This window comes from Pelobates fuscus, chromosome 8, assembly GCF_036172605.1.
Source record: "Pelobates fuscus isolate aPelFus1 chromosome 8, aPelFus1.pri, whole genome shotgun sequence".
NCBI classification, from domain to species: domain Eukaryota; kingdom Metazoa; phylum Chordata; class Amphibia; order Anura; family Pelobatidae; genus Pelobates; species Pelobates fuscus.
Genome location: NC_086324.1, coordinates 162657004 through 162668978, shown reverse-complemented (window position 1 = coordinate 162668978; position 11975 = coordinate 162657004). Strand labels below are relative to the sequence as shown.

Genomic DNA, 11975 nt, shown 5'->3' with positions numbered 1-11975 from the left:
CGATTCCTTGTAGTTCTGCCTTGAAGCCAACTCTGTTCAAAACGAACCCTTTTTGTAGGCTCCTTGGTATCCGTAGTAGACGTGTAGCTAACATCCGCTCCCCAGTTCTCATACTGTCATTCAATAATAATCTGCTATCGGTTTTTAAATAAATACTGGGTTGCTGGGATTATGGGAATTTTAGTTCAACAACACGTTTAATATTAACTTGATGACTACGCTGACTATGCATGGTGATTGCTCAGTTTTTAGCACATTCCTCCAGGATCATGTTTTATTTTAGCCCCATTAATCCACGCTCTACATCGTTTTCTCATCTTAATGGTGAGAAAACTTACACTTAAATAATCAGTCACACTCTGGGAAACCAGTGAAAACTGGCATGTTTAATACAAAACAAAGTATGTACAAAACTTGATAAGTAATCTGCTGAACGAGTTTGCAATGTTTTGGTGTTTTTTTCCCCTCTTTTTTTTTTTTCTATATAAAAGTTCCAGTAATCTTCCTCATTTCGCATGTGTACAATCAGACATGTTCGGACCATTTCCTCTCCTCTGCACAGCGGAATGTTCGTAGTTAAACCGTTCATCTGTTTGAACCTCAGGTTATGATTGGTTGCCGACAGTTTTAAGAGTTATTTTGTGTAATCAAATGGTTTGACATTTAAAAAAAACAAATTGTAATGTCTACAAAGAAGACAAGCTTTATATTCAAGTGGTAACTACATCTAAACTTACTAAAGCATTTACAGAAAGGAATTTGACTGGTAGTATTGTTTTAAAGTAATGTAAACCGATTTTGGCAAAGAAAATGCAAAGGCTAAAGTTCAGTTTTTAACATTGCATAACGGAGACCCTGCGCAATGCTGTGGATTGTAGGGGAATTGGGTGGAGAATTGAAGTTGTAATTCTTAGATTGTTACATGAGAATTGAAAACCCCAATTTAATTATTAGTTAATGAGGAGAAAGTCAACAGATGAAAGTGTCTGTCATTCTATGGAACATATTGATTCCAAGTATCCATGGCAATGCTGCATTTTACAAAGTATCCAAAATATCATTTTTTTTTTATCATTTATAGAAGTCAGGTGACAATGTATTTGTGGAATCAATAGGGATAAAAACTGTCTGCGTACCATTATTTTAATTCAAATTTACATATCAGGATCTTAAAAGTTAGACCCCGCAGGCCCTTCCATCACGCCTCATAGTACATCTACCCCACTGTGTGGGATTTCCTATAAACCTGGAACAGCAGCGAGATGTTTATGATATCCACAGGCCCACTGCGGCATCACATGGCTATTAATGAAATACTGGCTGAGCTGGAGACACCTTGGGTGTTCACTGGCATAGAAGTTTGGACTTGGTAAAATTAAAAACAAAACACTTCTAATATACATTTAACTTGGAAGTACCCAAAGCATTATGTTGTTCCATATTTGCACCATTTTGCCTTTTCCTGTTTTCAAACTAGAGACCTTCAGTTTCACAGCGTGATAAGGGAACATGGAGAAATAGTCATTCGGAAGCGCAGTTCTCTTCTTAACCCACAGGGTAATACTGGTACCAAAACCACAAGCTTTGATTAGTCCTTGCAGAGCAAACAGTAGGTCTTCAATCTTCGTTTTTTCTCGTTGCTCCTGTTTGCAAGCTTGCTAATACTCTGATATGAGCTCTCTGTGTGCGTTCATTTCCATGCTGGTGTAATTCTGAGGTCGCCTGCAATGGAGAAATAAAGCTCATCAACACAGTGCAGGACATTTCTCCAGCTGTATGTATTTTATTTCAACTCATTTACTAGCTGCTGAAAAGCTCAAGCAAAGAGTAATACAATCTGGCCACCCTATCCAAAGCATCAACGCAAAGCGCATCAACGCAAAGCGCATCAACGCAAAGCGCATCAACGCAAAGCGCATCAACGCAAAGAGCATCAACGCAAAGCGCATCAACGCAAAGCGCATCAACGCAAAGAGCATCAACGCAAAGAGTAATACAATCTGGCCATCCTATCCAAAGCATCAACGCAAAGAGCATCAACGCAAAGAGTAATACAATCTGGACACCCTATCCAAAGCATCAACGCAAAGAGCATCAACGCAAAGAGTAATACAATCTGGACACCCTATCCAAAGCATCAACGCAAAGAGAATCAACGCAAAGAGCATCAATGCAAAGAGCAAGGCAACATATCAATATCAGATAACAGGGCCCCACAATCACTTTAGTTGCCCATAATGGTATTCCCATACGAAGAGGAAACAATCAATACAAATATAACATTCAGTTTATTAAAGATAAAATGAAAAATCAAGTTTAGGCAATAGCACAACACGCGTTTTGTCAATCCGACTTCCTCAGTAACTCGTATCATGTTTTATTAAAGCTGCTAAGGGTTTTTGGTTTTTTTTGCCAACTTTGGCTTATATATTGCAATATTTGCACATGTGTTGTGCTATTGCCTAAACTTGATTTTTCATTTTATCTTTAATAAACTGAATGTTATATTTGTATTGATTGTTTCCTCTTCTTATGGGAATCCCATTATGGGCAACTAAAGTGATTGTGGCGCCCTGTTATCTGATATTGTATTCAGTTTTGTTCTTTGGTTTGAGGTTGGGAGTGACCTCTAGACTACGCATAGACAACCTTTGGCACTGCAGATGTTTTGGACTACAACTCCCATGACGCTTTGCCAGCATTATGGGTGTAAGAGCATTATGGGGGATGTAGTCCACAACATCTGGAGTGCCGAAGATTACCTATCCCTGCTCTAGACAGTGGCTTGCCTGCATTCTTTCCCACATCACTTGCTCCACCCACCTATCTGTTTTCTGTTTAACAATTCTTTTAATACTCTTTTCTAGACATAGACAGGTGTGTTATGTTTAGTTATATATATATACACTCACTTTCTTAATTTAAAAGAAGGCACATCACATGAAAAACGTGATTTATAATGGTTTGATTTTGTGAAGTCATTTTTAGAGAAGTGACGAATTCCCTTTAGGTTTTAAATCATTTTGTGCCTGTAGAGGTCAAAGGCCTATGACTGCCCATCACTCCTTTAGTTTTAGTGTAATATTACAGAAAGTATGTTTGGTTTTTATTGTTTCCTCTTCCATTTAGTTACATTGTTTTTGATTTCCTTTGAAATCGACGGAATAATTCCCTCCTCCACGCTTTTCCATCAATGTTCAAAACCACAAACCTTTTCCGAAGGTAGACTAATAGAGCGACTGCGCCAAATATCAACAGCAGGGTCAGGAGCACCAGGACAGCCACGTGCCATGCCTTGAAGGTTCCTAATAGGAGAATAAGAGAGACAATTACATCCAGCTTCCTGTATAACAGCCTGCAACACCAATATACAAGGAGCATTTTATATTGGTATTGCAGTCTGTTAAATAAAACTAGCAAGGTCTTATATATTGCTGCCTTGTGATAACAGGATAACAGCCAAGGTTATTCAAAAAGTCTGGGTTTTAAGCTATTTAAAATGAATTTTAACATTTGGGCCAAAAACTATGTTTTTAACTTAACAATAAAGTAAAAGTAGAATCAATATTTTATGTCATGTTATATTGCTGCACGCACATAACACTGTATATAATATTATATAACACACTACTACTCTGTATATATTGCTGTATGTTACTATGTATCAAACACTGTATATATTATATAACACACTACTACTCTGTATATATTGCTGTATGTTACTATGTATCAAACACTGTATATAATATTATATAACACACTACTACTCTGTATATATTGCTGTATGTTACTATGTATCAAACACTGTATATAATATTATATACCACACTACTACTCTGTATATATTGCTGTATGTTACTATGTATCAAACACTGTATATAATATCGCACACAACACTGTATATAATACTATGTAACATACTACTCAGTATATAATATCGCACACAACACTGTATATAATACTATGTAACATACTACTCAGTATATAATATCGCACACAACACTGTATATAATACTATATTATATACAGAGTAACATACAGCATTATACAGCATTATATACGGAGCAGTAGTGTGTCATATAGTATTAAATATGGAGTAACATACAGCAATATATACGGAGCAGTAATGTGTCATATAGTATTATATACGGAGTAACATACAGCTTTATATACGGAGTAGTAGTGTGTTTGACTCTCAATGTTTCACTTTAGTAGCTCTCAGACAGTGGAATCTATGTCTCTACTCACCTAGCATGTGTTCTCACAACCATATAACACTTTTTAGTCTATCTTGTACTGGTCTGGAAGGGCTCCTGTTATTAGGCTTAAAGGGACACTATAGTCACCAGAACAACTACAGCTTAATGTAGTTGTTCTGGTGAGTATAATAGCTCCCTTCAGGCATTTTCACGTAAACACTGCCTTTTCAGAGAAAGGCAGTGTTTACATTACCCCTAGGGACACCTCCAAGTGGCCACGCCTTAGATGGCCACTGGAGGTGGTTCCTGGGTCAGTGCTGCACAGTAGGCAGCCCCACCGTTCAGCATCCCCACGCTCTGCATGGAGACGCTGAATTTCCCTCATAGAGATGCATTGATTCAATGCATCTCTATAAGGAGGTCCTGATTGGCCAAAACAGCATTTGGCCCCTCCCCCGTGCCGATTTTAGCCAATCCAATGCTTTCCCTGTGGGGGCGGAGCCAGCACTGGCAAACCGGCACAGCGCTTGAAATAATGTGAGTTTTAAATTTTATACCCTATAGTCAGTGGCGTACTAAGGGGGGGGCGGCCCGCCCCGGGTGCCACTGACTAGGGGGGTGCCATGACTTCCAGTGTCATGTGTCACCCCCCATCATTATGCTGCGCACAGCCGCAGCACCTTTGCGGCCAAACACCGGCGGGACTTCCTTCTTTATGAGGAGGAGGGGGAGGAGCGTTGCAGGCCGCGGCGTCGCGCAACGTGATGACGACGTGCGCAGCGCCGTCAGTCCGCCTTCACGGATCTTCAGCGGAAGGATCCATTTCCGGGCGGTGAGGCACCCAGTGGTCGGATTCGGCGGGCAAGCAAGGCATCATCAAAATGTAAGTATAAAGTAGTTATTTTATGTCTGGGGCTGAATTAATTAAAGGGGGGGTGTATTAATTAGAGGGGGGGTGGATTCATTAAAGGGGGGTGTATTAATTAGAGGGGGGGTGTATTAATTAGAGGGGGGGTGGATTCATTAAAGAGGGGGTGTATTAATTAGAGGGGGTGGATTAATTATAGGGGGGTGGATTAATTAGGGGGGTGTATTAATTAGAGGGGGGTGGATTCATTAAAGGGGGGTGTATTAATTAGAGGGGGTGGATTAATTAGATGGGGTGTATTAATTAGAGGGGGGTGTATTAATTAGAGGGGGGTGTATTAATTAGAGGGGTGTATTAATTAGAGGGGTGTATTAATTAGAGGGGGGGTGTATTAATTAGAGGGGGGGTGGATTCATTAAAGAGGGGGTGTATTAATTAGAGGGGGTGGATTAATTATAGGGGGGTGGATTAATTAGGGGGGTGTATTAATTAGAGGGGGGTGGATTCATTAAAGGGGGGTGTATTAATTAGAGGGGGTGGATTAATTAGATGGGGTGTATTAATTAGAGGGGGTGTATTAATTAGAGGGGGTGTATTAATTAGAGGGGGGTGTATTAATTAGAGGGGTGTATTAATTAGAGGGGTGTATTAATTAGAGGGGGTGTATTAATTAGAGGGGGTGTATTAATTAGAGGGGTGTATTAATTAGAGGGGGGTGGATTAATTAAAGGGGGGTGGATTAATTAAAGGGGGGGTGGATTAATTAGAGGGGGGTGGATTAATTAGAGGGGGTGGATTAATTAGAGGGGGGTGGATTAATTAGAGGGGGGTGTATTAATTAGAGGGGGTGGATTAATTAGAGGGTGGTGGATTAATTAAGGGGGGTGTATTAATTAGAGGGGGGTGTATTAATTAGAGGGGGGTGTATTAATTAGAGGGGGTGTATTAATTAGAGGGGTGTATTAATTAAAGGGGGGTGTATTAATTAAAGGGGGGTGTATTAATTAGAGGGGGTGGATTAATTATAGGGGGGTGGATTAATTAGGGGGGTGTATTAATTAGAGGGGGTGGATTAATTAGAGGGGGCTGAATTAATTAAAGGGGGGTGTATTAATTAGAGGGGGGTGGATTCATTAAAGGGGGGTGTATTAATTAGAGGGGGTGGATTAATTAGATGGGGTGTATTAATTAGATGGGGTGTATTAATTAGAGGGGATGTATTAATTAGAGGGGGGTGTATTAATTAGAGGGGGGTGGATTAATTAGAGGGGGGTGGATTAATTAGAGGGGGGTGTATTAATTAGAGGGGTGTATTAATTAGAGGGGTGTATTAATTAGAGGGGGGTGTATTAATTAGAGGGGTGTATTAATTAGAGGGGGGTGTATTAATTAGAGGGGGGTGTATTAATTAAAGGGGGGTGGATTAATTAAAGGGGGGGTGGATTAATTAGAGGGGGTGTATTAATTAGAGGGGGGTGTATTAATTAGAGGGGGTGGATTAATTAGAGGGGGTGGGTTAATTAGAGGGTGGTGGATTAATTAAGGGGGGTGTATTAATTAGAGGGGGGTGTATTAATTAGAGGGGGTGTATTAATTAGAGGGGGGTGGATTAATTAGAGGGGTGTATTAATTAAAGGGGGTGTATTAATTAGAGGGGGGTGGATTAATTAGAGGGGGTGGATTAATTAGAGGGGGTGGATTAATTAGAGGGGAGTGTATTAATTAGAGGGGGGTGTATTAATTAGAGGGGGGTGGATTAATTAGAGGGGGTGGATTAATTAAAGAGGGGTTGTGTATTAATTAAAGGGGATGTGGATTAATTAAAGGGGGTGCAGCACGGGGGAAGTTTATTTAGAGGGGGTATGTTTAATTAAAGGGGGTGCAGGTTGTTTTTTTTATTAAGGGGGTTGCAGTATTTTATTTATTAAGGGAGGATGTGCACTGCAGATTTTTGTTTTTTATTAAGGGGGTGTGCAGGGTTTTTATTAAGGGGGGGTGCATGTTTTTTTGTTAGGGGGTTGTGAAAGTTTTAGTTTTTTATTAACCCCTAAAGGACACATGACATGTGTGACATGTCATGATTCCCTTTTATTCCAGAAGTTTGGTCCTTAAGGGGTTAAGGGCATGTGCAAGGTTTTTATTAAGGGTTTGCATGATTTTTTTTAATTAAGGGGGGTTGTGCAGGTTTTTGGTTTTTTTAAGGGGGTGTGCAGCTTTTTTTTTTTAATTAAGGGGGATGTGCAGGGTTTTTTATGTGTAGGGAGTGTATGAAATTTATGTGATCGGGGTGCAGGGTTTTTATGTGTACGGAGTGTATGAAATTTATGTGATCAGTGTGCAGGGTTTTTATATGAAGGGCGAAGGGCAGGGGTTTTCTAGAAGGGGCGAGACCAGGGGCTTTGTAGAAAGGGGCAGGGAAGGAGTTTTCTAGAAGTTTCTCACCAGCCCCTTTCTACAAAAGCACTGGTCTTCCCCCTTCTACAAAAATATCGCATTTATACAAAACCCCTGCCCTGGCCCCCTTCTACAAAACCTCTGCCCTAGCCGCTACATCTTTTGAACTCAAATCCCTTTCCTATGCTATTTCTAAGGATCCGCTCAATAAAGTGGTATGGGTGCCAGGTCCCTCTAGTTTTAACCCTGCAGCTGAAAACATATGTTTCACTGAGGGTTAATCCAGCCTCTAGTGGCTGTCTCACTGACAGCCGCTAGAGGCGCTTCCGCAATTCTCACTGTAAAACTTACCGTGAGAAGACGCTGGACGTCCATAGGAAAGCATTGAGTAATGCTTTCCTATGGGCAGTTTGAATGCACATGCGGCTCTTGCCGCGCATGCGCATTCGGATCTAACGTCGGCAGGGGGAGGAGAGGTCACCAGCGCCGAGGGAGCCCGACGTTGGAGAAAGGTAAGTGGCTGAATGGGTTTTTTTTTTTTTTTTTAAATTCTTTATTTTTGTTGTGCATAAGCTATTAACAATCAGTTGAGAGGTACCCCAACGGCATTCCTCCAACGCATAGTAAACAGTTTAACAGAGAGGTACATGCAATATCTAGCACAAATTTTATGTTTAAAGGTAGTTGAGCAGAAACACGGTAGAGAGTAAGCTTTGTTAACATTAAATTTTGTGTCGCATCCAATAATATCAGTAACAACAGCGTTAATCTAGGTTATGAAAATACATATCCGGCTTACAGTTTCACAACGGCACGGACAAACGGTTATACTCGTGGTTTAACATTAGTTAGGTATTGGAGGGTACTGCGCATTTTCTTCTATATACATTAATATCGCTTTGTCATATATTTATTCCTGCGCCGTATATCAGTAGTGAGATGCAAGGTTAGTTAAGGCAGATAACATAAAAACATAAGTGGCCCAAGATGGCATGGATTAACCAGGGACCGCGACCATAGGTTAGTGCGGCGTGACATAGGCTTATAATTCTTTTTTGGTCAGCACATTTTTGGATTTAGTTAAAGTAAGAGTAAAGACAGTGGGTATACATAACGTTTCAACTTGTCATCATATATTCTGTCTGTGGCGTGCGTAATATTTTAGAACATGTTTGAACAAAACGATAGGCAGATAGGAAGTGTTTGGTCCTGTCTTAGGTGAGCATGTCTAGCGCTGTTGTAATAGTGTCATGCATATCTTTTAATGCAATAAGAGCTAGCAGGCCAGTCCCTACTTTACCTTGAGCGTACCTTGAGCGTACCTTGAGCGTACCTTGAGCGTTCTGGAGGTGTGTCAGTGGTTCCCCGCGCCATCTTGTGAGTTTGCTGCAGGTGCTGGGTCACTTGTGCTTGTGTTGTGACACTCTTTGTGCAGAGTTGGTCCCCGTGTTGTTGGGTGCCGAGCCGCTGGTCAGGAGAAATGCTTGGCTGTGTCCTGTGCTTTGTTGTCCCTGGGATTTTAGCCTGTGAGAGGGAGGGTGCACCCGATTTGCCTGCTGCCTTTTTCACGCTCTGGGCCCGCTGGTGTCTGTATTGCCGGACCGCCATCTTGGATGCCCGTGGTGTTTGTCTATATTGACTGCGTCTTGCAGTCGGCCGGATCCAAGCGGCTACCATTGCCTCCGCCTGGCGGTATGTTGCTCCTCTGTTCCGCAGGATGTCCCTGAAGCTAGTGCACAGGTAGTCAAAAGTCTCCAGAGGAGACCCGGGTGGTTGGGTGCAAGTATTCCGGTCTGTGTGCTTGTGCTGTGTGGCCATCTTGGTACCACCACGTGGGTCAGTTGCCCCAGTGTTGCTCTTGGCTGGATCACTCGATTTCCTTCCTGGCCGTTGTGACCAGTGGGGACCGGGATCTCCCCCGCCGGTCCAAAGGGGGGGGGGGGGTGATTTGTAGAGCTGTCGCTTGAAGGCTCTCTCACCGAGGTGGGCAGCCGCCTCGCCTCGGTTTCGGCTTCTGTAGGCCGCATTTGTGTCTCCGTCGTTCCGGCCTCGTCGGGCCCTGGGGTGGTATCGTTGGATTCCTGGGGGCACCCCCGATGTGGGTGGCGCACCCCTGGGTAGTTTTGGGCTAAGTAGCTGCTGCTTTTGCCCCAGATTATGCCCGCTTGGCAGGAGCTCGTGCGAGGCACGTCTGCACAGCTCGGTGGTTAAGCTCCGCCCCCGGCTGAATGGGTTTTAAGGGGTGACCTCTTCTCCCCCGCCGATGTAGGTACGCCCCTGCCTATAGTGATCCTTTAATTCTTGTTTGCATGTAGTTGTGTATGACTAGCCTACACCACTGAACTTTTTGTTCCTCAGGTCTAGTTAATACCATTAACCGTATGACACTTATATGGAAGACCCTTTCAGGCTGGTCAGTTCAGCATGTTCCTCTTTATATGTTTTTTTGAAAACTGTACTATTATTCAGTAAGACCCAGCCATCTATGTCTAGCCTGTATTATCTCATTATACACATATATCACAAAAAGAAAAGTGCCGCTTAACCCGGCATTACTTGCTACATTTGCTTGTATTTCTTTCTCATGTCTTTATTTACTTCTGTATGTATCATCAATGCACGACAAAAATAAAGAATATAAAACAATAAAAATCCTTGGCAGCATAAGGGTTAATTATTTGGCAGCTGGCTAACATTAAACTAGTTTAGAAATAAATGTATTAATAAAAAAATATTTAAAAAAAATAGGGGCCAATAGGACCCCCATATTACTATAAGGGAGTTTAAAAGCTCCCTATGCCCCCACCTGTCACATATCTGCTAAATGTTTAACACTAATGACTGGGCAGCAATTCGTGGGAAGGGGTCTGTTAAATTATTGAGTGGGGTCCTAATATAGTACGCCGCCATGGGTGCTCTAAAATAGATAATGCAGTGAACAGATCACTGTCATTCTGACATTCAATTTTTATAAAATATATTGATTTTACTGATCTCCCTAGCTGTACGAAGCCACGTTTTTTCCAGCAGACATCCTGCTCTAGGTTTGACAGCTGACCTTTACTGTGGAACAGTACCCCCATCTGGTCACTAAGTTTACAGATGACACCCTATCTGACATGCAGCAAGCATGGAGATGAGGGACACAGAATATCACCTTTGACTGGGGGGGTGCCTGGTCTGATTGAATCCTACTATTTATAGTACGTATAGGGTGTCCCAGGCTGGAAACAGATGTCTTATGTGTTTATAGCGTTATTGAAATAGGAGGGAGCAGCACACAAAGTTATGGGATGAGTAACTTTTAATAAATAAATCCTCACTGAATATATCGAGGGTGCAAAATTAGAGGGGAGACATGATATACTTACAGGGCAAGAGAAACACATTTTCTATGTCAAACAAAATCATCCCATTACCTTGGGCACTGCATCCAGTAAGAGAGCCAAAGGATCTGTCATGTAGGGTGAAGGGCTGATTAAGGAGGTTCGTATTCCAGGTTTGGATGAGATGTTGGTCCTTGTGAAATGTTAAAGCTTTGCCTGAGATGGACAGTCTGCTATTCGTACACCTGACCTTTAGATCTAGGAGAGACAGATATGAAGATATGTATGACTGCTGTGAGGCTGCTGGCAATGATTCATTTTAAAAAAAAAAAAGACACCGGGGTATCGAGGAGGAAATAGGAAAGCTTATTGCATCAAACATTTATATAATTAAATGTAAGAGAGTGCACACGTATTTGCTGAAATATGAGTATAAATCACATCAATGTGCAGAAAACAACTGTAAATAGTGGGATAAGAGGCGAGGGAAAAGGGAAAGAGGTGAAGATGGTATATTCAAAGGTGAATAAGAGAGACAGGGTGTAAGACAAAGCCAATAAAAATCAGTCTAGGAAGCGGCGTACACAGGCGATGCAAATAGCACTGTATAGGAGTACAAGATCGCTGTGCATTTTCTCATCCTGTTTAAAGAGTGAACATCAGGATTCTCCCACTTTCTCACATGGATGTTTAAAGGGAGGAATGGAGCTCACTGGGGTAAGAAGCTAGTATGAGGCTAGCGAGTGAATATTGTAACTGGACAAGGGGAAGATATAGAGTAGGATTGAAAGAAGGAAGCAGGGAATCAATATTGAGAATCATTACTTCTACTTTTAAGAGATATTGTCAGTTTGGAATTAATAGTACTAGTACACAGCTCATGTACATTGTAACATATCAAATGCAGCATTTACATATATAACTCTTCCGTCCTGAAATTTGAGATTATCATACGTGTCTATAGCTCACTGTAGTAATATCTGTGCAGTACACATCAAGGATTAGAGGAATTATAGGAAAGTCACTGTAAGCTACTAGCGTATGTTATTCAAAGTGCATTAGGCCAACCACTTCTTTAGTTAACAACAAATCTAGAAAAAATAAAATGTGCATAGAGTAGTACTGGATACACCATAAATAGAGATTGTGGATAATGCACCAACAAGGATAAGATAAAAAGATATGCCC

General features: G+C 41.5%; 1 protein-coding gene across 2 annotated transcripts in view; it reads right to left on the bottom strand.

Annotated features, from left to right (window-relative positions):
* Positions 1-358: 358 nt before the first annotated feature.
* Positions 359-11975, bottom strand: part of LOC134571907 (uncharacterized) — a 31334-nt gene continuing 19717 nt past the window's right edge. For both annotated transcript variants that reach the window (XM_063430593.1, XM_063430595.1), the window contains exons 13-15: positions 10881-11045; positions 3212-3305; positions 359-1722 (exon numbers count right to left, since the gene is read on the bottom strand). In XM_063430593.1, coding sequence (XP_063286663.1) covers positions 1659-1722; positions 3212-3305; positions 10881-11045 — 323 coding nt within the window. In that variant the 3' untranslated portion in view covers positions 359-1658. The remainder of the gene's footprint in view (positions 1723-3211; positions 3306-10880; positions 11046-11975) is intronic.